This window comes from Thermobia domestica, chromosome 6 (assembly GCF_964235325.1).
Source record: "Thermobia domestica chromosome 6, izTheDome1.hap1.1, whole genome shotgun sequence".
Taxonomy (NCBI): Eukaryota; Metazoa; Arthropoda; class Insecta; order Zygentoma; family Lepismatidae; genus Thermobia; species Thermobia domestica.
The window spans coordinates 128,076,408-128,104,214 of NC_137459.1; the positions used below are offsets into that span (position 1 = coordinate 128,076,408).

General features: G+C 34.8%; 1 protein-coding gene and 1 long non-coding RNA gene across 5 annotated transcripts in view; both read left to right on the forward strand.

The window, feature by feature from the left end:
* LOC145688197 (uncharacterized) overlaps window positions 1-27,807 on the forward strand; it is a gene marked incomplete in the record, with an annotated part of 281,034 nt that overhangs the window by 196,643 nt on the left and 56,584 nt on the right. The window contains 1 exon segment of the long non-coding RNA XR_014131854.1: window positions 16,674-16,768. This is a non-coding gene — a long non-coding RNA (uncharacterized LOC145688197).
* The window catches only part of LOC145688196 (adenosylhomocysteinase-like 1), a 230,486-nt gene continuing 229,906 nt past the window's right edge, over window positions 27,228-27,807 (forward strand). Inside the window, exon 1 of one of the 4 annotated variants that reach the window (XM_081762072.1) lies at window positions 27,228-27,642. In XM_081762072.1, the coding sequence (XP_081618198.1) occupies window positions 27,637-27,642 (6 nt within the window). In that variant the 5' untranslated portion in view covers window positions 27,228-27,636. The remainder of the gene's footprint in view (window positions 27,643-27,807) is intronic. The other 3 variants (XM_081762071.1, XM_081762074.1, XM_081762076.1) reach the window with 3 other exon arrangements.

Genomic DNA, 27,807 nt, shown 5'->3' on the forward strand with positions numbered 1-27,807 from the left:
ACAACTGTGAATTATGTAACTGAATGCTTGTTATGGTATAATTTATTGCCTGTCTTCATTAATTTTATACTGGACAAAGGATTATGATCGCTTGTTGAATATTTTGATGTATAGTCTTACTCAAAATCACCTAATCACGACTTTTTTTTTAAAGTAAATTTTTACAACTGTGCGTAAGACAGCTTTGTATTTCCATGTGAAATAAACAACCAAAGAAGATTACCATTTGCGTCACTTGCTTCCTCGTGTATTTCAAAAAGGGCTGAGTGACCAGATTATTTTTAAAAATTGAAACTGTTGGACGTGATATGTTCCGACTTCCAACCATCCGATCTTCGACTGACTATCTTACCAGCCAATCTTCGACCGAATTCATTCGCATTCAGATGGTACATAAAGATAACTATCTCTGTTCCCAAATTTGTCAGCAAGAAGTCTGATTTTCAACCGAACGGAATGTACTATGAACAATTTACATACCACATTTAAACTATACTTACCAACAACGAACGGAATACTCAAACACACATAATGGTACTTCATATTGTATGCCGTATAGGCCTATTACAATATAATAATGTAATTTTTTTTTTAGCATAGTACTGAACTCTGTGCAACGCACCACCACACTAAACTTTCTCTGTCTAATTCCTTAAACTAAATCAAATGATGCAGCTATTAATAAAACATCTATCTTCTTGTGAAATACGATCAAAATTAGAAGATATTTTCGGATAACTTTGTCCAAAGAAATCTCATCCATCAAAATAAATTACCCCTTTTAGATTATTTCCATAAGGAATTACTTTATGTTGTATATTAGAGTTTTTAATGAAATAATTTATTCATAGAATAACAAAATGACATGAGCCATATTTTACACAACTGTCGAATCAAACTCATCCCCGAAAGTAAACAAGTGGCTCCGCGTAGCGTAGTCGCTGACGCTCTCGCCTTCGGTGCGAGCGGCCCCGGGTTCGATTCCCGGTGGGGCCACTTGGTCGAAAAAGCGTGAAACGCTTTTTCAGGCCAGCTACCCTGAATGGTTTTCCTCATTCATACCAGGGTTTTCTGAATGGTCCTGGATTTTTCTCATTCACACCAGGCAAATGCCGGGGTGGTACCTAACTTATAGGTTTCAGGCCGCTTCCTTCCTTCCCTTTCCCTCAAACGTGACGGGTTACATGGCCATAGATGCCGAAAACCCTAATTCCTATTCCCAGAAGTAAACAACTACTTGTCGATTTTCTCATGGAAGTGATTTATGCAGCTTTATAGAGTTATTAACGAAATTTATTTGTGAAATATGAACAAAATCGCCTAAGTTGGTTTAGAGAAAATCCTCCAAATAGCTCACTCATCGTGCATTTTAAAGGACAAATTAGTTATGCCACAGGGTCTATTATTAGGTTATTGATAAAATATTTAATTATGAAATATGATCAAAATCGCCAGTCTTTTTTTATGTAGAAAACTGTCCAAAAAAAACACCCTCAAGAATAAATTACTCTTCGTAGATTTTATCAAGACAAATGGTTATGTCATGCTGGCAGATTTTTAATAAAATATGAACGAAATCGTCTGAGCTATTTTTTTTTTTTTTTTTTTTTTTTAGAAATATTATCCAAAAAATTTACCCCAATAATAAACTACCCTCGTAGATATTTTCAGGACGAATGAGCTATGCTATATTGTCAGTTTATTAATGAAACATTTATTTATGAAATATAAACAAAATCGACTTAATAGTTTTTGAAGAAAAAAATGTCCAAGAAGGTTAACACCAAAAGTAAACTACCCTTCTCGCTTTTTCTCAGACAAATGACTTACACCACAATATGGGGTTGTTACTGGAAAATTGATTTATAAAGTATGAACAGAAACGTTAGAGCCGTTTTTGCGATTTTTTCCTAAATTTCGCCCATAAGAAAACTTCTCGTATTTTTAGAGGTAGGAAAAAATAGGAAAGAAAAAACCTGGAGAATCACATAAAAATCTTAAATTCAAAAGTTGGTTGAGTTACGTTCAACAGTATTGGCCTTTAGGCGAGTGTACATCAGACGAACAGATATATTGGAAAATCACTTTTTCGGTGGGCCATGGGATCTGTAAATTCGTTTAAATCTTGAATTGTATCTTTTTTCACAATTACCACATTCTTCTCTCTTGTCATTACTCGAAAGTAGAAATGTGTGTGCTAATCGATTTAGAATCACGAAGATAAGTGTTGATTTTTTTCTTTCACGTCATTGTGCGTGTGTTACAGAGAATGAATTTGTTTACTAAATCACGTCCTACCTTCTTCTGTTAAGATACGCTTTAAAGATATACGAGTATTTGTTGCAGAGATGTTCGTATAAAGACTAAGGATGTCACGAGAATATACTAATTGGGTGAACAGGATTGTGGATGAGTGAATATATAAAATGAGAAATGAAGCATTTTGATATTTTTAATAGTAATGTAAACTCTCAGTTGGGGGAAGGTGTACTATCTGCATACTTTTCGCAATTAAGCCTTTTATGGGTACGGTTACGTTAGTTGCATTTTCATATTAATGTGTTATTTCGCTTAACTTGCATTTCATGACGATAGGTAGTTGGGTGTCAGCAGTTTCTAAAAAAAAATTTAAAAAAAATGAAGTTGCATAAACTACAGGCGGATCTTAAACCCGCTACTGTCGTGTCGCTGGAGCTTAGTCTATATTTACGATAGAAATAACGGTTTATAATAATGGGGAAAATTCTCATTGACTGTATTAATGTTATTAGTTCTTAATTTTCTTGGAGTGGGCGTGGATAATTTGTTGGACGGGCACCCATCTTTGCCCACATTTGGTACCATTTCTGATAAAACATTTTGTCGATACATCTTGTAGGCAGAATACCATAATTAAATATGCCCCTGCAAAGTGCTAAACAATGCTTCTTCTGATGTTGATGTAAAAATGCCTCTACAATCTTATTGAATACATTCGTAAACAAGTTGTATTTTTTTAAACATTAACTTTGAGATGCTGTTTAATTCTGACATAAATGTTTAATGTCATGATGCAATCCATTTGTTTGCTTTAAGATCATGTGAAAATGCAGTCGAACTTATTTGGCCTCCCTGAGATTTTGCAACCATAGGTGCTAGTAATAATTGAGTTTTCTTTGTATGTGTGTACTTGCATTCATCAATGATGATGCAGCAGCATCCGTGTGATTTTAAATCGACTGTGCTTATGTTTCGAAAAATCTATAGCAGTTCTCTTTGTTATGGCAGTTAAAATAAATTTTTCAAATCCCATAATTTATCGGCAGAGATATTTCAAAAATTGTTGAAACTCAACAATTAAAAGAAATACTTCATTGCTATTATTACTTAAAAACTAGATATCCCAAATTCTGCTTAGTTTCATCATTCAGATATTTAATTTTATCCTGGAAGCTTCTAGTATACGAGATTTATTTACTGGTGTATCGCTAAAGAGTGTCTTATGGCTGTGAGTTCATGCGTGTTGCACTATTATTTATTTATTTTCTTCTTTTTGAGGTAATGTATCCTCCAAGACTCTTGGGTCTGTTTTGTGTCATGCATCCACCTCACTCCGTGGATTTTGCTTCTCGTTCACAAGCAATTGGATACACTCCCAGTGTATCTAGTTTCTTGTGGCCTTCAATAAACGTAGTCTGTGGATTATTTTCATTGATAGTACGTACACAGCTCTCGTGTTATGGAATAGAAGCCATTTTGCAGTGTTTTTGTTTGGTTATTTTTCTGTTTTTGTGTGTTTCTTAGAGTCAAGACTTGCATCTTAACTTTCACGCACTTTTATTCTAATAAGATCTCTGAAATCTTATGATATTTTCGCTCCAGCTTATAATTTCGCGGTTAAATTATTGCAAATGTATATAGGTTGCATAGGCAACGTTTGCTAATTAAACATTACTTTAATACGGTGGATGGCTGGGTGGTTCATTTCCGGTTCGAGATATGTGACCCCTCTAGCGAGGAAAAAAGAATATAAGCTCAGACATTGAAATAGTCTACTATTCTCAAAGTTAAGGAAGTTGTGAGTAAATAATTTATTGAGAATATTGAATATAGGCTAAAATGTTAATAACCTAAATAACCAATTTAAACGGTGTTTTTTTAAAATATAGTAGAAAAGAGATGTTTTGATAGGTATACTTGCTTTAATAACAAATGTGTAGAAAAAATGCACTGGAAACGTGCAGATATTTTTAGGTGGGGTACAATTCAATGCGACTAGGACTAAAAGGGTTGGACGTTCTTCCTATGGTTGAAAGATAAAGATTTTTATGAATATTAGGAAATTGATTTGTTTACGCCTGCCTTTAATCTTAGTCCTACTTGTTAATTTCACCCCACCAAGATCATAATGATGTTCTTTATAGTGTATATTCTACTGTACTAGGCTCTGTTTGCTTTTAATACTTTTTCACGATTATTAGGAATGGAGAACGAAGTTGCTCGTCAATTTTCTCCTACTTTTTGACTTTTTTTAAATATCGAAGATCTACCTGCAAAGTTTTCTGGTAAATACAAAATAGTACTGAATACTATAAATTAGTACCCAATATGTGATGCGTATTGACGTTTTAATTGCTCCAAGGATGAAAAAAAAGTTACTACTTTTCGAAACATAGGCTTAGTGGTATAAAATCTGGATAAAACAGTAAAATCCAATTTAATTATTTTTGTGTTTAGCTCCGTGGGTAGTGGTAGTTCTTAGAACTTCTTTCCGAGACTTCAGACAATTTTATATGCCTCCATACATCTCGGCAAATTTCGTAATTGCGTATATAACTTTGTGCGTGGTTTCCATAGAATGCACATTCTTTCTCATAAATATACCCCTAAACCCTGCTGTTATGTACCTTTCCATCTTCTTCTTTCTTAATTCAAATTTTGAAGCTCTAGCACCTCTGAACGATAAAACATTCGCAAACTAAATTGTTATTCTATTGCATGTTTGACTCCAGTTTATGACGCTAAACTTCCTTTATGATCGAGTGGGTAAGGTCAGGACCGACTTTAGGATTTTAATTTTGGGTAGTCTCACTCCCTCGCTTATGGATACATATACACATTTGATTGATTAATGGCAGTAGGAAATTACTTTTACACTAGTGGTTGATGCTGGTTGTTAAATAATTATCTGTAATTAATATGAATAGTGTAAATTTTATTTACTCTTTGTTGGATTCTTTATCGTTTATATATTTTTTTCAAAATTTTTGGGTAGGCACGTGCCTACCCGGAATACCCGCTAAAGCCGCCATTGGCTAAGGTGTCTGCTTTCTGTGCATCAGGTCCCTGGCCCCATTCCTGGTGGAACTACTTGCCTTGGATACAAACCTGAGTAGTGATTCAGATACCATTTTAAATAATAGATCCTGACTCGTATTGTCTCAGTGCAAAAAATAGTATTAAACCCCATTTAACCATACAGCCAACTTAGAGACAAAATTACATAAAATCACAAGAGACGCACCCCGAAAATTTTTCACCAAATCGAAATACCATCACAGTTGGTAACACGTCATATGATGCATTTTTCTTTATTTTGTTGGATATTAATTAGTAAATGAACTTAGGTGCACGTCTTTTTCCTATTATTTTTTATCCAGATAAACACACTGCAGCCGAATCTATAAGGAATAGATTATTCTGTTTCATGCAAGAAATATACCATATGGTGTATATCGGTGTTTTCATTTATTTTCTGTACCGAGCAACTTCGCTCTGTTCAACTTCAGAGCTAATGAGCTTTTATCGATTTCTCATAATTACTCAAAATGCCCTTGTGTATGTGTGTGTTAATAAATGTGGGCATAGAGTCTCTTTGTGTTCCTTCGTTTAACTACAGAATTCCTCTATTTTCAAATGGAGAGGATTAATGTGGCTGTTTTCTATTATCTTTGAGTTTGTAGCTTAGTTTTGTAATTATGATTGATTGAAGTTTAACAGCTATTTTCAACACTGAAGTTACATGAGACGGGACGTACTACTGGAAATGAAACCTGGAACTTTCGGATTTTTACCCGACGCAGATACCCCACCAAGGATTAAGTCTGGGACCATGTGCACAAAAACCTGTAAAATAATAGTATCCACGAATAAATTTTAATTTATTCGTATTCTTATATTATAAATGAGCAAATTATTACCTCCAGGATGTATTATGTATTTAATTGTTTACTGTTTATTTCTTTCCTTATTTATTTATTTACCACGTTTAGTTTCAAACTGAGAATGGCTTTCTGTGGGAGCATTCGCTGGGGGGGGGGGGAGGCCTACATTTCATATTTTTCACATAGCTGATTACAGAATTAAGTCTCATAACTTTTTTTAATTATTATAATCTGAGTTTATTTCAATCAGACTATCATCCTAAGTTTCTTACAGATTTCTGTCGGGAGTTGGAAAGGAACTGGGTTAAGAGGGTGTTGGTGAAACAGTAGCTTCCTAAACTCTTGGGATATAATTTTTGGAAATTGGTCATTTTGAATTTATAAGCATCTACGTTGGTGTTAGATTGCAATATATTTTAGCGTTAAAATTAATATTACAAAGTATTACTCATGAATTATGAATGCATATTTAGGAAATCGAAGTCTGTGTAATTGCGATGAAGCAATTACTGTGCTTTTGAAAAGGAAAATAAAGCATTATGTTTACCTTAGTAACTTACTAAAAGCTGGTTTATATGCTTTGCTTAACACAATTGGTCTTATGCAGAATCATTTTGACGTATGATTAGCGTCATATTAGAGGCCTGACTACTGCAGGAAACATATGTCAGTCGAACCCTTTAGTATGACACTAATCACGCATCAGAACGACTCTACATAAAGCCGAATATGTTTTAAGCATAAGCAGTAATAGCAAGATAGAGTTTAGGGAAAATAGAGTTTAGTATTTTAAAAGCTGTACCTACAAAAAATTAATAAAACAAAATACCACAACAATATCTTGGCAACTTGTGGTACTTAATTATCTATTTTTACGTATATTACTTTTAAAATAATCAAATATCACGGCTGCAGAATAAATTATTTATGCTATAGTAATTAAAATTGCTTTAATATCGGTTTCGATGTTCATTGCTTCACAGAACAGAAGAAAGAGTCTTATATTGAGTTGGTGCCAATGAAATGTCCAACCCAGATGCGTCATATGCAAAAGCCAAAAGAAAATAAAAGCCACACCAGATTAATCAAAATAGTAGCGTCTGCCATCGATCAACCGCCAACGATTGGATTCCCTGGTGGAAGAAGTCTGGATTTTGCGGTGCAAAAAGTCCTCAATTGCACATTGCACTGCCCAAACATTAGGGAAGCTCTTTCCTTCCAAGCAGTGATCAAGATGTCGGAAGAGGGGAGAGATAATGGAAGAATATGGTGGGTGAGGAAGGGTTTCGTACTTTAACTCATGAAAAGTCTGCACCGTGCCGTGCAACGTGAGGACACCATGTCTATTAGTCATTGCTGAACAAGTTTGTGGTTTATTGCGTAGAGTTTATCACTGTAATGATCTGCATTGATGACGATGCATTTCACCTCACTAAGAAAGACATGATAGACCGTACACCATAGATAGAAAGTACACCATACCATCAAAAACATCTATGTGTTATGCGAACCGTCATACAGTGAGGAAAAAACTAAAATGTGCTCAAAATTAAGTAACTTTTGGAAAAATTTAGCCGGAAACAAAAAACTGCACACTCTCTATTAGTCTCACCAAGAAGATCAATCGTTTGGTCACCCAAAGCAATCTGATCATACTAAAAGGTTGAAGAAATAAAACAACCGTGTGAAAAATAATGGAAGCAGACTTTTATTTCAAAATCAACATTTTCAATATTGTTGTAATTACTTCAGTGTATATTAAAACTGAAAAACAAAAGCAGTTTGGCTAGCAAAATTTAAAAAAAAATGTTCATGTGACAAATATTAAATGATACATGTTAAAGAGAAGAAATATTTACACTTTTATTTTTAAAAAATCAGAAGTATCAGACACATTTGTTAAGTCAATGTTTAACAGCAACTAAATTACTTATTCATGTAGGCAACGAGGCACACGTACCTACTTCTTGGTGCTAAGTTGTTAACGACCTTTCATCGATGTTTTTTTTATTTTTTTAATAAGGTGATAAAATATATTTTGAAACGATAGCGATGGTATTATAATTAAACAAGTGAGTTTCAATTCACAGTATGAAACTATGCTAGACTTCCGAAGAACAAGGTGTGTTCGAAAAGAAACCGAACTTCTGCTGTAACGTCTTTGTTGCTCATTGTACAACATTTTAAGTACTGTTTTCCTCAAATTAGTCTCCTCTTCTGTTAATACACCGTTCCCAACGTGTCTGTCATTTTTGGAAAGCCTCCTGGAACGCATTTTCTTGGAGGGTGCACATGTCTCTTGTCGCATTGTCCTGAATTTCCTTTGTGGTTTGGAAACGACGCCCTTTCAAAGTGATTTTAAGTTTGAGAAACAGGAAAAAGTATATTGGGGATAGGTAGGGAGAATAGGGTGGATGGGGCACAACGGAACTCTGATATTTTGCCAGATAATTGCGGATGAGGAGCGAAGCGTGAGTAGGTGCATTGGCACGGTGCACCACCCAAATCTGTTTTTCCCACAATTCAGGTCTCTTCCTGCGCACAACATCCCTCAACCGCGCTAAAATGTCCTGGTACAACTGTTTGTTTACCATCTGACCACGTGATACAAATTCATGATGCACAATACCTTTCCAATCAAAAAACACAACCAACTTCACCTTGATCTTTGACCTACTCATGCACACTTTTTTTTTTTTTTTTTTTTTGACAAGGAGACCCTGAATGAATTGAAAAGCAATTGAAATGTCTCTGTAAATGTTTTCCCAATTTTGTAGCAAAATTTCACACACACGACTTATTCTTCAAGCTCTTTAATGGTCACTGTATCATTAATCTGACGAACAGCTTGTGCACGTGTTCACTTTTGCGGCTATAACTCACTAACTATCGGTCACAGCGAAACACGGCAAATGGCAATTTGTTGTCTAAATCTGCTGCTAGGTGCACTCAGAAACCGCAGCGTGCTCCCTCTGCCGGTTGGTGTGCAATTTCAAAAGTTCGGTTTCTTTTTGAACACACCACGTATGTGAATTCAATACTCGTAGTAGTACATGTGTAACTACTGTTTGCAACAGAGGAATAAGACCAAAGATAGAACCTGTTTCTCCGGCGCTAAATTCGTATCAAAAAGCCATTAATCGCTATCCGTTACTGTTTTTTTTTCTCTATGGAGATAACATTAAAAATCAAAGTGGCAATTTATGTTTATCAATTCCGTTTGCAATCTAATATACATAAAATAATTTGTTTGTGTAGTTGTTTGTCTATCTGTCAGTGTGCGGCCTGGGGATCAGACTAATGGACCGAGAGTTACAAATTTTTGGTCAGAGGTACCTTGGTCCAGGCCTCAGAATAAGAAGCTCTTTTTTCAAATTTCGAATCAGGGGGGCGTTTACCGGGACCGGCCTGAGGACCAGACTAGTTGACTTAGGGTTACCACATTTTTGATCTCGGATACCTTTGTCCAAGTCCGACACCAAGGCGAAGCGTTTTTGTCAAAATTCGAACCAGGGGGGTCTCATGGGGGCGTTTACCGGGACATGTAAAAGTAGTAAAAAGTGACCGATATTAGTGTCGAATGCATAGTGTTCGCGGTTGCTGAGATCAATGGTGAAACTTCCATCGCTTTAGCTTCCAAATGCACACTATTCGGCTGCTGGCCGGGGATCATCGGAGGGGGGGAATACCGAGACATGTAAAAGTAATCCAAAATGACTGATATTAGTGTCAAATCCACAGTTTTCGCAGTCGCTGAGATCAATGGTGACACTTCCATTAGCGATGACTTGCAAATTCAGCTACCATTGTAGGCGGGCCGGGTGTCAGCGGGGGTGGGGAGATACCGAGACATGTAAAAATAGCTAAAAGAAATTACTGATAGCTAAAAGAAATTAGTGTCAAATTCATAGTTTTCGCAGTCGTTGAAAAGAATGATGATATTCCCACAGGCGTTGACTTCCAAATACAGCCCCTATGCAAAGAATGGGAATATTCAGCTAGTAAAGGAATAAAATCGCTTGCGAAACATATTCTTTTGGTACTGAATCTATATATATATATATATATATATATATATATATATATATATATATATATATATATAAAACTAGTGTTCAATATTTCCGTTTTATCCGTTATGCGATCAGTGTTGTAACCGGAAAAATCGTGATTTTCAGCACTTACGGTTTCAACAGATAGATAAAAGTTGAAACAAAAAGCATTCTTGAGACGCTGAATCTGTCAACAGCTTTTTGACATTTCTTAGTTTTCTTCTATAGAAATACGTATTGAAACTGGAAGTATTTGTAACGTCCAAACACTTTCGGTTTTGGTAGTGTTGTGGGTGGTGAGGTATGTTTTCTTAAGACGCTGAATCTTTTACCAAAAAGAAAAAGAGAAGAAAGAAAAGCCTTGTCATTATCTGCTACCGTTTTTTGTCTATATCAATGAACATTGAAAGCGAAAATACATGGTTTCTACCACGTTCGGTTTGCATAGAGGTCAGCGGAAGAGATGGGGCCTATTGAACACTGATTCGATTGAAAAAAAAAAAGTTCTTGATATTTCTCACAGCTTTTGTTCTATGGAAATCAATGTTTAAACCTGAAGTAGCCTACTAGCAGATTTCAAATACTTCCGGTTTCCATAGTGTTGCAGCTTCTGATGGTATATTCTCTTAAGATGTTGAATCTATTATTAAAAACACTTGTCGTTATCTCCTACCGTTTCCGTTCTATATCAGTGAACGTTGAAGCCGGAAATGGTTTATTTGTACCACTTTCGGTTGGAATAGAGTGTTAACGGAGGAGATGGGACCTATCCTTGGGACACTGAATCAATTGCATAAAACTGCTTCTGCATATGATTGATCATTTTCGCTGTATGGAAATCAGTAATGAAGCCGGAAGTTTCAGTAAATTTCAACTCTTTTGGTTTCGATAGCGTTGCAGGTGGTAATATGTTTTCTCAAGACGTTTAACCGATTGAAAAAAAAAAAAACGCTTCTCGCTATCTGTTACCGTTTTTGTTTTATGGCAATAAAGTTGAAACCGGAAGTGTTTGCTTCCTACTACTTTCAGTTTAAATAGAAGTTTAACCTAGAATATGAAACTTATTGTTAGGACGCCGAATCGATTGAAAAAAAGAACAACTTCTCAATATATTTTAGGTTCTCTATGGAAATCAGTATTGGAACCGGATGTACTAGTAAAGTTGTAGCACTTCTAGTTTAGAGTGTTGTGGGTGATGCTGTATCGAGTGCAAGAAAACAGCTTATCGTTGTTTTCGTTATACTGCGAGAAACGGTGGAACCAGAAATGGCTATTTTCGACCATTTCTGGTTTGAATGGAGAGTTAACGGAGAAGGTGGATCGTATTCTTAGGACGCTGAATCGATTGCAAAAATCGCTTCTCGATATATCTTACCATGTTTGCACTGATACCCATCGACATAGCTGTTCTATAATACTTCCGACACTTATGCGCAACATAGTTTGGAAGTCTAAAAGTATGAAGGTGTGTACTAAAATACTTAATATCAATGAATCTATATGGAATCAAGCGCAGTTCTGATCATTTGATTTTAATCCTAACATGTGGCATAAATATTTTTTATGGAGGTAGTTTATTACGTCTGGGGATAAGTTTTCTTTGGACAAAGTTTTCCGGAAACGCTTTACAATCTATTTATTTATTTGTATTTAACAAAAGAATGTTTCAATAATAACTTCAGCATAACATGATACAGTTTAAGAAATTGGAGCGAGAAAGTTAAGTGCAGTGGTCCGTACCTTTTATTATTTCTGATTTCAAATGTTTAGAAATCTTCTTTCACATTTCTAGTGTTATACGTTGACCATACCAGAACATCACGGCTCATACTCAACCCATAAAAATAGTAAACTTTTTTTACATAAAGATTTGCTGAATATTTTAGATTTTCATGTACTTTTTAGTACTGCAATGACTCTTCACGGTCTTGCAATTGACATAGCTTTCTTCAACTCGAGTTCTGATGTATCTAGGTAGTAACGAACATATTTATAGCTAATTAGTCCCTAAGAGAAAAGTAATAATAATAATAATAATAATAATAATAATAATAATAATAATAATAATAATAATAAATTAAAATGTTTTGAGTTTTTGTCTCACTGTGCGTCGTTACGTTGATGAGGATCAAACCATTACCCTGACCGTTTACTTTTGTTTTATAACAAATTCATTTTTCATCTGAAGTGAGAATCCGATGCAGGAACTTTTCCTTATACTCAGAGAACTGCACTCTCCAGACGCCAATTGTTGTCGGCCGGAGCCGACTCATGTGACACATGAGTCCAACTTTTTCCCTTACCAATTGCATGGAGCCTTCAAAGAACAATGGTATGTTGTATGCCTAATTCATCTACAGTATCATGAACATTTGCTAGGCTTCCACGGTATTCTTAAAGAGGTCATCCAGCCATGGTATTTTCGGTTTCATTTTGCAATATTGTCATCGGAACGAATGTTGATCAACTAATGGCGAATGGTGCACCGTTATTTTATGTATTCATTTATTTTTGCTTGCACTCAGAATGTCCCAGTTTGAATTCGTAAAGAAAAATCATTCGTAATTATGTGTTCTTTATGGTGCATTGTCATACGATCCTGCTTAATAACGCACTAGCTCATGATTATCTGGGACCTGAGCGTTCACTGGACTGAGTTTCTGACGTTACACACATGACCTTAGTTCATCCCTGTGTTATGTTGCTAAGGTGAATTTCCCGGCAGACGTGAAACTCGACAATTCATACGCACCAACCTAACAATAAATATGCGATCCTTCGTTTCCCTTGTATTACAAGGTAACTCCCAGTGCCGTTCATGTATAGGAGTTAGCTGTTTTATGCTAGCACTTAGCTGCGTGCTTTCAGGATAGCCAATAAAACATTTTTTATTTCTTCCGTTCATTCAAAAAAACAATCAGTAACAACAGAATTAAAGCCCGAGAAAGTCACTGACATTTACTGAAAGATTATTCAGTAAGTCATAAAATACACGTTTGATGAATAAACTAATTTTTCACATTTGCCGTTCGTTTTTCATCCGGATACGTTTTTGTTCTTTTGCTTTTGTGTACCTCCGTACAAGTCACTCTTGGTTTATTTGTTATGAAATGGATATTAAATCCTGTTATTGCTTACATTGCATAGTCTCTGTTGGTTATTGCATCCATACGTTGGTGAGGTTCGTAAAGATCAATAGCAAACTGTTTTGTGTTGTTTTATTTCGCATCACGAGGGGTTTATTAGAACAGTTGAAATTGTGGACAGTAGGATTAGGAACAGGTGGGCTTTGTATGCAGTTTCTCCATTTACGCAACTGCAAATACAACAGTAAATAGTATTTTTTTCATGTTTTCATTGCATCATACATTTCCTTCATTTTTCTTCATTTTGTATCTTTCTTTTAGTTTTTGTTCTCTTCTTTCTTGAAAGGAAGTACTGTATACGTGTGTATATATATGCCTACATGATGATCTAAACTGTACAGTAACAAAGTACTTGTTTTACAGTAAAGTAACAAATTCTGTTTCCTGAGCAAAGATTCTAACAGTTTTTTTTTTTCATACACATACTTGAATAGTTTCGTTTGTTAAGATTCAACTTATTTCTCTTTTTTAAAGAACAGTACGGTAATTGGATACAGACTTGAAATGTCACATATTGTCACAAATATATATATATATAATATTGTAACGTTAATCTGCTGAAATGAAAGACGTTATCAGATATCAATCTCCTTTACATGCGCAAAAATGTGCCGTCTTGTCAATGTAGAAAGATGGACCATCCATGTTTATAGGCGTAAGCATTGCGTTTTCATTGGTAGGAAGAAAGTGTACCAGACTTCACCGTTTTTCACAGATCTACGTATCAAGACATCGTTTAATATCAGTATAGAGCTTGAAAGTCAGATAAATATTAATATATTTTACAGTTATATAAAGTGTATCAACTGTTTGACATTTACGCATTTACGTGTGTTTTATTAATGCTGGATTATATTTTTGATCTTATAATTTACATAATTTACGTTTATACAGATTCTTATTATTTGCACAGTTCTATACGATACACTTGTTTAAACAGGCGTATAAGCAAAATTTTATAGAAGCAAAACCTTTCTCTCTATTACTTTTTATTATGTTCTTCAAAAAATCAAAATCATTGATATTAATTTTTTATTAACATCTTTTATTTTACCTTGACGAATCTGGCCATCGATTAGGAATGTATACATTAAAAACAAACAAACAACCTCTCTCTCTCTCTCTCTCTCTCTCTCTCTCTCTCTCTCTCTATATATATATATATATATATATATATATATATATATATATATATATATATATATATATATATATATATGGTTGCGAAACATGGTCGCTTACTCTGAGGGAAGAACATAGACTGAAAGTATTTGAGAACAGGATCCTGAGAAGAATATTCGGACCCAAGAGGAACGAGAATGGGGAATGGCGGAAGCTTCATAACGAGGAACTACATAGTTTATACGGTTTACCTAACATTGTTAGGGTCGTCAAGTCTAGGAGGCTTAGGTGGGCAGGTCATGTAGCTAGAATGGAAGAAAGTAGAAACGCTTTCAAAGTCTTGACTGGTAGACCCATAGGAAAACGACCATTAGGAAGACCTAGGCGCAGATGGGAGGATAATATTAAGATGGATCTCGCAGAGATAGGAATACAAAGTAGAAACTGGATCCAATTAGCTAAGGATAGAAGTCAGTGGAGAGCTTTTGTGAACGCGGCATTGAACCTCCGGGTTCCATAGGCCATAGAGTTAGTTTAGTTAGTTAGTTAGTTATATATATATATATATATATATATATATATATATATATATATATATATATATATATATATATATATATATATAAGCATTACCTTCTGGTTCGCGGTAGAGAATTCGCGATAAAAAAGAAGAAGAAAGTTAAACGCATAAAAAAGATAACAGCACTTTGACACTTTTTTATGGAAATTGAGCATTATGATGGTACATTTTCGTCTACAGTCTTATTGTCAATAAATACTGTATATCGCAAATATTTAACCATTTTCTAGCTTCTGGTCATCAGTGATAAACTATGTAAAACAAAATGTGCTCTTCCGTGGCCACATGGCCAACGTGCGTGTTCCTGGTTCGATCTCCTGTAGGGTTGCTTGCCTCTGGATAAATTCGAAGTAGTAATTCAAATCTCAATTTTAGCACTCAATATCTGCTTTTGTAGCCCCACTGTAAAGGAACGTTAACCAATCAATGAAGTAAAAAGCCGTTCATACAACCGTATTTTTCAAGTGAATTATCTAAAACTATTGGTTTGTTATAAGAAATCTCACCCGACGATTAAAGACATTGAGACCGAAATCATTCCTTGAGGATTGTTTGGCAGTACTTTTGAAGAAATTCACTCCAGCTTGCGAATTGTCTTAGCCCAAGCAAAACTTACAATTGACTCGTAAAACCTTTCGCAGACGTACTGTGTAACTTACAACAGTGTAAGGTTAACATATATCATTTAACTTACTACCAGTTAATTATTAAACTTAATTGAACACTTTATTTACGTATGGTTGTATATGTGTGTGTGAGAGCGAAATAGAGACTAATTTAACTTTTCTTCGATTTCATATTACAAACATTTTAATTTAACCATACTAACTTCCTGTCTTCGCTTATATTTATTTATATCTGGCATCCGTGAAGTGTTTGTTTTTTTCAATGAAATGGCAGTCTTACGTAGTGCCAAAACAAGCCATTGCCATGTATTGATGCTACCTAAATGCATGTAAATTGTTGTAACAGAGGAAGCAATAGTTTCTCTTAAACTAATAGAAATATGGTTTTATTTGTATTAAATTCTAATACTCTCTAACTTTTTGAATGACAAATTAATGCTACTAGGTTTAACTTTTCTTCGTTATGTATATAATTTCAATGTTGGAACTAACCCGAAGTGTGAGGAACAAAATTATTACTTTCACTTCTTGTTCCTCTGTATGTTATTAAAAGTGGTTCGAATTGCCTGAGGTGAGTGAGTAATCATCGTCTCTTGATAGGTAACCAGTTGCCACTAACCACTTTGATCGAATGTTACATCTGGAACAATCACATAGAGAAATGCTTTTCGTAGCCTGTGCATACGTTATTGATATTCTTTCTTCTCTGCTTTTTTGATATTTCTAATGTTAGATATCTTTCCAATTTCATAGCTTCAGCTTTAGCACTTCAAAGATCAGATATAATGAACAAATGAGCATGAGATTAATTAGGTCCTTTCTTCTTATGAAATGACATGTTAGATGTTACCATAAAGGGGGGTTATGCTATTTACAACTGCTATTACTACTACTTCAACGTGCTATTGTTAGCATATATGGGATAGCCACCTAGTGGAAGGGCTGCAAAAGTTGCTTCATCGTAATTTATGATATAGACTATACTTCCGATTTCTGGGTTCCAGTATCTTGAAGAGTTTTTTGAAAGCAGAACAACATGGCAGCAAACTCCAATACCATTCACGAAGAGGACGATGATGTCACTCAGATATCTTTTAAGGTAAGGGACACTGGTTTTACACTCTATCCATTTAGTGCATAATTGGGCAGTCTTGCAATAAATTAGAAGCTAACGCAATAGAAAAATATTTAGTAGTAGCATTAAATTTATTTTTTTTTTAAATGTTGATAGTTTTATAGGCGTTGTACCTTATTTTGATACGATGTGTAGTACGAAATGCTGAAGCAAAAACGCAATTAAATTCCACATAAGGTGCGTTTTTGATTCCACTGCTAAGTGGCTTTTACAATAGTTTGTAGTTGGAGTTGCATGCTCGAAAGAGAACATTTGGTATTCACAAACTGGTGCTGAAGGTTTTGAAATTAGCGGTGTAAATATTATATTAGTATACTGATATCATTAAATTAGTATAGGATAAACCTACCTTATTTCGTGATATGAAGGAGGATGACTGAACAAATACACATTTACAAGCATGTAGGATAGATGTAATTTATATATTAGGAAGGTCGAACACAAACACAACTGCTGTAGTAAAAGAAGCGCAAACAATACAAAAGAAACAATATAAAGAAACAGAAAACACAATATGTGTGAGCTACCTATCTTCGTGATAGCATACCTTATTCCGTGAGGATGTGTACCTAATTTCGTGATGTGGTAGTGTACTCACGTTACATTAATTGTCACCGTATGTATGACTGTCATTTGTCATTGCACATACGCTGCACATGAAAATGGTTATGTCAGCTGAATTAAGATTCTGACACCTTTCATGAAACCACCATAAACAGGAGTCTCATTGTATCCAGGGGTTACGATTCTTTCCCAGACTGTAGCTCTCGTTACAACTAGCGCTCAAGTCATTAGTTTGCTTACGCTGACACTTGTTCTTTTCAACTGGAGAATCACGTTGCACTGTAGTCGTAGCCGTAGACGTTGTGGCCTGATCAGGAAGATGAACTGTTGCCTTCGTGTCTCGTTGAGCTTTTCTGCATGATACAGTATTGGTTTTGTCAGGCAGGGTTAAATTCGGTACACGGAGAAGACTATCCATGGCTGATGTAAAACTACTGGTCGAAGCGAGTGATTGATTCAGCGGATACCGACTAGGTTGCGTCCAGGGAGGAATCCAGACGTCTTGGGTCTGTTATAAGTGCTTCACTTGCTGCTGCGTGAGGATTCAGAGAAAATATTCCCGGTTTAGTGAAACCAGATATGATATTATTTACGGAAAATGCTTTAATGAAGGAAGGGTTGAAGAGAGAGAGGAACTCATAATGACCATGAGCCATCCTGGCACAAACTTCTATAAGAATATGATGCAATTTGATAAGCGTCTATTGTTTTACAGTTGCACTACTGTTTCAAAGTTATACAGAACATGATAACCAGAGTATTTTTAAAGCAAACATCTGTAACAAGAGCTACACAATGACACCGTACACATGCAAAATATTTTGTCTTCGAAGGTCACTTGACTTAGAACCGCTTTCTACCGTATGCACCAACTAACATCTTGAGTGACGTCCGCACGGTAACAGTTATCACTGTGAAATCTTTTCACCACATGTTGATATTCCTGCTCTATCTTGAGCACCACTGTAACTAAATCTATAATGCATACCTTCCTCTGTGAAGAATAATTTGTCTCGTATCACGAAATAAAGTATATCATGAAGTTAGGTAGGTTTACCCTACTATAATTTTTCATTGAACTAGATAAACCCAATATTTTCCTTTAGAAAAATTTAAATACTCTAGTATAATGTTACACATGAAAACACTTTATTTTAATTTTGTTTTTCACTTGCATGAATTTTCATCAAATGCAAGATATTCAATAAACAACAACACCGCTTTTAAAACGAATAGCCATATTGTTGTACACCTTCAAATCATATATAGTCTGATAATAAAAGTGTATACTTGTGATGCACATACTGGCAAAAGTGATAAAGAATTGTGGATGATTTGTTCATGATATTTTGTAAATAAAGTAAGGAAGATACGTAAATTTAATATAACTGTCTGTCAATAGTTATACTCTAATGCGCTCCACATTTAATTAAGACATTAAACCATTTTGGAGTTTTCAGGAAAGACTTTCCGGTAAATAAATAAATATAATTACCACATTTTATCGGATGTTTCAATTTTCATACCATGTTTGTAAATTAGTTTGTTTTATTTGTTCGATTGATATGAATATACTCCATTTACCACATTTATTGCTTTCTAGGTCCAAGTTTGCTACGTTAAAATCAAATAGTTCAGTCCTCCACGATGCTGGTTTTTTTTTTAAAAAAAGAAATAAAAAGAAAAGGAAAGTTGTCCAGCACGCGATCGAATTTAAAATTACATACACGGCCAATCATGATAAAAATAAAAAAAGAAAAGAAAAATAAACAAATCAAAAACTTTTTAGAATAACACATAGTAATAATCGTGTCATATTTCTTTTAAAAACCGTAAAGCAAAACGCAACGCTAATATTTGGAAAATATAGTTACACCCAAAGAAAGTTCTGTGAAATAGAATGGTAAGAGCTTTTTACTTATCATTTTCAGCTGAGAAACACCATGAGATAATAGAATGTTGTCAAAGATTCTCGTAACAAATTTCAAAACTCAAAATAACATGTCCAACACTCATACTACACTATTCCGATATATTTTCTTGGTTCTGTCAACTGTCTTCCAAATTTTAATATAAATTTTGATTTGACAATTAGTATCGCAAGTTTTATTGATAATGACTTAAAAGCAGGTAACTGCATACTGTATTCTGTCTCAAATGTGTGATTGATCTAGTTGAACCCACAAATATAATAAAATTTAGGTGCGTGACGGTTAACTTAGTGTTGTTTCGTTCAAGTTTGCGTGCTTTTTTTTGGGGTAAAATACAGTAAAGAAAGTAAAAGCATGTGAAAGGAGTTTAATTAAAAACCTCATTAAAATTGACGGATAATAGAATAAGGAAAGCGAGATGCATCTTACAGAATCAGAAGGTAGTAAAATTCTCTAACCTTAGATTAGGCAAGTAATACGATTCTCTTGGGCACAATTTCAGATCCGTTTCCTTGCCCTCAGATAGTAGAGAAAAAAGCCGTTCTGAACGGATTACTCAGGAAGTGTAGCAGGAAATCAGACAGCGAGCGCTGTGCAAAAATAACGTCGGTTCATTTCACCTTTTGTGTTCTTTCACATAATACAAATACCAGGAGCAAGAACTCACTGAACGCATCTCCCACCCTCAGAAAAGTACTACACAGAAGTGTGTTTCTAGCAAGTTGCTGCCATTCGCGAAAGTATTTTAGGATTCAATAGTTGTATAACGCAGAATTCTATATCATTGCAAGAAAATATGTGTTAGTGCTTAATACACACTTTCATTTTTCTGAACAATTTTACATAATTACCTGAGTATATATATATATATATATATATATATATATATATATATATATATATATATATATATATATATATATATATATATATATAATATGAGCGGTTAACGTTCTTGCCTCATAATCAGTCGATCCCTTTTTTCTGTTATATGACCAGCCATCCCGACTAATTTTAATATTTTCTTCAGCCTACCAGGCTAACATGGGGTGGTATCTTGAAATATATAAATCCCTGTTGAGGGAAGAAATAGTTATGGTTTTGTGCACATGCACTCATCTAAAAAAAGAAGAGAAAGAGTTGAAAAAAGAGATGGAAATGGCGATGATATTTTGAAAAAGTTTGTTACTAAACAATGATGTATTATGGATTTTGAAGTAAACAAATAGTTAGAAACGGAAGCCTGTTGATTTAGGTTAGTTACCAAGTAATTAAGGGAATGTTTTAACTAGTAAATAAACATTTAATAGCTAGCGCAGGATGTAATTTTGAACCACGTTTCTTTTAGTCGACCAGGCCATGATGATGTCCAGAGATCCTATGTATATTTCATTAAAGTGCATGACCAAATGGTAAAATTTCTTATTGATACGGGGCAGCAGTTTCAGCAATTGGTTATACTGACTCAATATTAGAGGGAACATTGATAGAACCATTTAAAGGGAGACTGGACAATGCTGAAGGTTCGCCAATTAAAACATTGGGAAGGTGTACAGTAAAAGTGCAACACCAAGAATTTAAAGAGTATTTTCCCATAATGGTTATTCAGCAAGAGTCGTTTCAACCAATTCTGGATAGAAGTTGGCTAGATCTAACGGTTCGGGAATGGAGAAGTCAGTTGACTTCTATGTTCGATGGTAGAAGTGAATTGAAACAGATTTAATCTGTTCAAAGTCAGTCGACTAATGTACTAAGAGATAAGATTTTGCATCAGTTTAAGGAAGTATTCGATGAATCTATAAATGTTCCTATTAAAGGTTATAAAGTATCCATTCCCTTAAGACAGGGAGTCACGCCGATATTTAGAAAGGCATACGAAGTACCTTATTCATTAAGCTGACACGTCAAAAAAGAGTTGAGTACTTTATGTAATGCTGGTGTGCTAAAGAAGATTTCACAATCAGATTGATTTAATCCAATGGTGATAGTTAAAAAAGAATGGATCGGTTAGACTATGTTTAGATTTCAAGGCTTTATTAAGGCTTATTTTGTACGATACAAGGGAAATAATATTTTGGAGGTTCAAGTAGATGGTTCCATCATAAGGGTTCACAGACATCGGATAAGGATTGCAGATGGGAAATCAAGTGCAGAAGATGAAGTAATAAAAGACTCAGACAATGAGTGCGGGGTGGAATCAGGAAGTAACGAGTACAAGAGTAAAGTTCGTAGAGAAGTAGACCGAAGGTTGGAGACAAAATATCAGAATGAAACAGAGACAAGAGCCTGCGTTTGTTCATGAAAGTTAAAAAAAATAAATAAATAAAAATGAATATACAGGGCAACACAGAGAGGCAATTGGCCAAAGATATAGGAGAAAATCACAAAGAATAAGAAGACCACCTGATAGATGAGGATACGGACAATAGTTGTCTTTTTGAAGGGGAGGAGGATGTTGAGGGCAGAAAGAGTTATGATTTTGTGCACATGTACTCATCTAAAAAAGAAAAAAAAGAGTTGAAAAAGAGATGGAAATGGCGATGATCTTTTGAAAGGAAGTTTGTTCCTAAGCAATGATGTTTACTATGTGAAGTAAACAAATAGTTAAAAATGGAAGCCTGTTGATTTAGGTTAGTTACCAAATAATTAAGAGAATGTTATAACTACTAAATAAACATATAACAATCCCTGAATCCTTATTTCCAAAAATATTTTCTCGGCTTCTATTCTTCATGTTTCCAATGGAAAATAGCCTTTCGGATGTATCGAAATGGCTTTGCGTCTTCGTGCAACACACGCTATGGAGAACATGACGTCCATATTCTTTATATGAGCTGCAATCCATGTGATGACGGACTTGAATTCAATGCATTTGGTGGATGCATAGACGAGGCTTTTATCTTTTGCTTGTTTATTTAATTTTAGTACCGAGGCCATATAAGACATGAGCCTAGAGTTGAAGGTGGAATCCAAACCACATTGATGCATTCAATTCTCTGAACTACGTACAGCAGAGACTCATGCTCTAGCCACAAGACCAGCGGAAAGGATACCATATCTTCCTTTAATCTATCTATATTACGCCATCCACGTCACCAGTTCCGGCTTGGATGTATCTTGGAAAGAAAATGTAAATAAATGTGTTATTTTCATGTGATTTGAGAAATATTCAATTATGTATTCTTGTTCTCGTTCAAGATACAGAGACTGTTATGAACAAATTACCTTCCTATGATTTTTACTTTTCATTGATATTGATTGTGCAGTTTATAAATCAAGTAGTGTGCAATGTTTATTACGTAATATAACAATATTACAGGTTGCAGATATCCCCTTTTACTGATGTAACTTAAAATTAAAAAGTGTGTATGACAAGATTGAATCTATACTTTTAATTTCAATTTTATACATAATGGAGAATAGCATATTTTCAGTTGTAAGACTTCTATTCATAGAATTGAAAAGTGACTTAAGAATTTCCTTTATACCTTACTTCGAAAGAGAGAATCAACAATGTCAAAATTATTCAGTGCGTAGGCAGGCCCGTGTTGGGACACTCAACAAGGGCGGTGGACTAGCCTTCCAAAAGGGTGCCCATACAAACGCGAAATATATAGACACTTGATCATTTTAGAAATATAATAGGCACTGATTAACCGAATACTGCTGCAAAATACATGAACAATCAAATGTGAAAGTAAAAAAATTAAAAAATGAATTGTTTAAATTTCGTGTCAATTGCGCTTTGCTTCTGAACGAGTTTTGGCAATAAATAAGTAGTAGCAAGCAGTAGCGTACGCAGGAATTCATTTCGGAAGGGGTCGAAACTCAACATGAGGGTATTTTATACTAAAATTCCAAAAAATGCCCCTAAAATTAGGCTAAATGTACACGAAAGTCGAAATTTCCGTAGGGGGTCCGGACCCCAGGACCCACCCTGCGTATGTCCCGGGTAGCAAGGAATTAAGGAATTTTAAAAGAATAGACCTACATGTTAAGTGCTTTACTGGATGTAGGCTACTATAAATGTTTTGTTTTATAGTTACGTAAGCTTTCTATATTTTGTAAAAAGTGATTGTACTCTTTACCTGCTCTCTGCCAATAGCAACTGTATGAATTTATAATACAAAACTTGTATACAGAATATTACAAATAAATAAATAAAACATTCATCTATAATGTGACCTTTCGCAGGGCGCCTTATATAAAGAGTGCACTGTACCCTTCAGAGGTTCTTTATCAAGTCACTGGTATACAAAAGAACTACTAAAGGAGCACAGTGGCTCAGTAGTAGAGTGCTTACCTCTGGTGTGTCGGATCCCTGGTTCGATCCCCGGCCAAGTAAGTTTTTGGTGGACAATATCATGTTCGTGGGGTTCCTCCGGGTACTCCCGTTTCCTCCCACAATCGCATTCCATCAATTCTTACATCATTCACTTCCCTTAATCATTCGTCCCCTTTAGCCTAAAGGGCATAATCATGGGACGATAAACTGAAGATTTCATTTCAGTTCAAGAACAACTAAAACTACTTATCGAAAAGTGATGTTTGTCAGGGCTCTTTTTTATAAAGGACGCACTGTACCTTTCACTAGTTCTTTACCAAATAGTATCTGTACGTATTTATTGTACAGAATTGTGGTATACAGAAGAATAAATGAAACCGTTTAACCTTGACGTGATTTCGCAAGGACGTCTTATGTAAAGGGCACACTGTACTTTTCACGGGTTCTTTACCAATAGAAATGTATTATTTAAAAAAATAAAAACAATAAACTTGTACCTTTTTACATTTATAGTGATATTTTTGAGGACGCATTGGGACATATGCCGGTGGGCCAGCCTATGGCTGTGCGGAGATAAAATACTAAATTATTGTTCTCAGTTCCAACGATAATTGTAGAACTACGTTCAAAAATTATGTTCTTGATTAGTCAGAATTACCAAAAGTTTCTCAGTGCATTGATGTAAATCTCTTCTTTATTTATGTCGAAGATTTCCAACCTTTCTTACTTACCGCCTTTCTTCGTAAACAGTCCATATTTGACTCCTCCCTTCTTCACGCTCGTTCATATGTTTTTTGTTTGATCAATTCCAGATGGAGCATTGGATTTTAAAATCTTCAATAATAATAATAATAATAATAATAATAATAATAATAATAATAATAATAATAATTGCCGTATTCTCGCTCATTTATATTTATTTTAACAAAATTTCTGCATACCACACAAAATGCCTAGTTTCTAGTATCTCTGAAGATTGATAAAGCTAAATTATACATTGTCAGTACAAGTAGTGATTTATTCATAATTTCATACTTTGTTTTTGTCAGTTTCTTGTTTCTCCTTGCTCGGTCTTCGCTCCTTTATCGTACCCCTTGATTGGGAACTAGAGATTTACATGAAATGAACGCGGTTTGTTCCTCAAATCGAAATTGTTGGGAAAATAATTCTGTTTAAAGACCGCACTTTGAATATAACAACTTATATGTTTATAGCACAAAACCTATTTTTAAATGTCGGAAACAAGTATTTATACTTCGTTGCTTTGGTATGTATTTGAGAAGTTTACAGACTTATTATTTATAACGGCATTAGTTAGCTTGCCCAGTGTTCGTATCAAAGAAAAAAATTCGTTTGCTCAGTCAGCTTCCTACTCTTAGCTGTAGTGTATGTTTAATGTCATACTGAGCAATTGCATCATATAGAGTGAGAATAAATAATAAAAAAGATTATAAATGGTAGTGTAAAGATCTGAGTAAATCAATGAGAAAAGAACCGTCTGAGCATCGGCAATACGTTGATATATATCGTACTTACGTAGAAGAAAACTGTCTGGATTTGATCCAGACTAAGGAGTTGTTATGAACGAGTACTGGTACTTTGTTTTCAAATACAACTACACATGCCTATCCTATAAAGAAATTCTATTAATGTCACTTGAAATCGACTATGCAGTTGCAGTGCCTTTCTCTGTTGTTGGCATTACCTGTATTGCCATACTTTGACCTAAATGTTACGCCAAAACTACTTTTTCTTTCGTTTGGTGTATTGGACTTGAAGGATCCTTGTGTTTGTCTGCAATGTTTTCTTCTGGAACAAAGTGTATGTAGAGTGGTGTGTATTATACAAGAATCTACATTGGTATCAACATCAATTTACTAGTGTGTATCATTTTCTATAGTTTTATGAATTTTCTGGGTTTCACGTAATCACCAAAGAAGTGTAGAATGACACCGTGAAAATATCGTATTCTCCATGTATCCAGAATCATAGAACACCGAAAATTCTTGAGACTCAAATGAGTCTAATTTATTATCACCACTGTCATCGCTGATAGGTCATTCGAAAACATTAGAAGCTTACACACACACTACAGTCCCTCGCTAAACTTGTGATATAGTCACTTTTAATAACGATATTCAATTACAATCTTAATCTTATATTATCTCCTGAGATACTATGTCACATCTCTGATAGGATACTTTCATCTTTTAAAAAATCCTATTTTCTGTTTATTTATTTGCAGGTATTTCTTTCTTTCCCATTACATTCATCTGCTTTTTTAAATTATTTTTTACACCAACATTTCAACCCTACTCCAAACTTTTTTGGAGTTAGTAATGTCATATAACCCATGTCGGCGTTTGAAACCTTAAGTTGGTGTATTTCGTCTTGTACGTATTATTTTAAATGTGTTTTTTGAAGGGCGTGTATTATTATTATTATTATTCGATAGCGTAGCTCCTAGAAGTAATATGGTTATTACTTCGTTTTGTTTGTTGAGGTTCAGTGTTCCTTTTCAGCACCGATGCTCCATGAGACGCAGATTTACAGTTCAAGGTGGAATCCGAATCACCATAACGCGTTCAAATTTCAAGGCTCTCCCATCAGGAATTCAACCCGGAGCCGACAGAATGAGTAGATCGTATTTGTTGGTACTGGTACCATATTTGGTCCCTGGTGATGGTCGAATCTCAGTTGTTTACTATGATAATTGAAATTAAAATAAAAAAAAGCTTAACAAGTGAAATACCCTTGTTCTCTACTTTGCGAACTGTATTATTACAGTATGAGTATGTGCGAAACTCGTACATGAAACCCAGGGGCGTCATTTAGGGGGGCAGGGAGGGGCAATGCCCCCCCCCCCGATTTTGAGATTTATAAAGGTTTTATCAAAAGAATAGTAGTAAATCAGTGAAAAACGAGAAATTTTACTTAAATCAAGGGGTCTTCCCCCCCCCCGAAGCAAAATATGAAATGACGCTCCTAATGAAACCATATCCATCTGAGAGATATGGATTCACAATCTCCTTCCCCGAAATTCTGATATGTTTACAGTGGATAAAAATTGGATTTTGCAGTCTAAGGAAGGTTAATATTTTACTTATTTCTTTTAAAGAACAATAATTCTACTTAACTCAAATTTTTATTCTTACTGAGTAAGTCCGTTTTCTGCGCTTAACAGGTCGTTTTTATTTCTGCTCAAAGCCAGTCGAGCCCCCCTTTTTTTTCCATGTAAGCTTGATAGTGAAATAATTTTGTCGGTATGGCCTGGCTTCGTTCTCTTTTCTATTCCAATAAGTAGTTTATATATTGATTTATCGCTATGAACAGATAGAGCGTATTCATGGGATGGAAAAGTAAAATATTGATCAAGTTTTTAGTTCGTATTATCTAGCTTGAATAGCTGACATCATATAACAAGAATGTTTCGTAATTGCTCATATAGAATTAGAAAGAAGTCTCAGCATTGAATTAAAGCTTAACTAGGAAATTCACACGCCGGATTTAAACTTACATATAACGACTTGTCATTTCAAGGCTATTGTACGAAGATGCCCCTCCTATGTTCACACCTACTTTTTGCTGTGAGACTGTCTTTTGCCCCTCTGTGTTGGCATCTGGACTGAGGAAGATTGTTCGCAAGTAGAAAGGCCTAATGCAGAAATCAGTTACCGAGTAGGCGCATAAGCACCTCACTGATCACGAAGTCCGCATTAAAATAGCTTATTGACTCCCCGCAAACAGTTTCAAAACGATAACTTGCGCAGTTCTGTGAGCCACGTAAACTTTGTTCCAGTCCATAAAGTCTCCAGTTTGCCCTCAGGCAATGAAAGTGGTTATGTCATGTGGTACAGTTCAAGCCAGCAGAGGGCATACCTTGTGTTACTGTCATAACAGTGAGAAACATTTTTAACAACGGAGGTAAATTTTATGTACCCAGTTATTTGGTTTCATGACAAGTGAAAGGTGAAAAAAAGCAACCGTATTTGAAAAGAAGCGACATTTTTTTATATTTTTTTACACTTCGAAAGTTTATAGAAACGTGAAAAATGGAGGTAGGTGTAACATTTTTGTTAATTAAAAATATTTTTAAAGTCCTCAAGTTTCCAATAGTTTATTTTTTATTTATTTATTTGTTTATTACATTTAATTATTCAAGTAGTAGTGAGATTTGAAGGTATTAAATTAATAGGTGTAATGTTTTAAAGTTCGTCATGTTA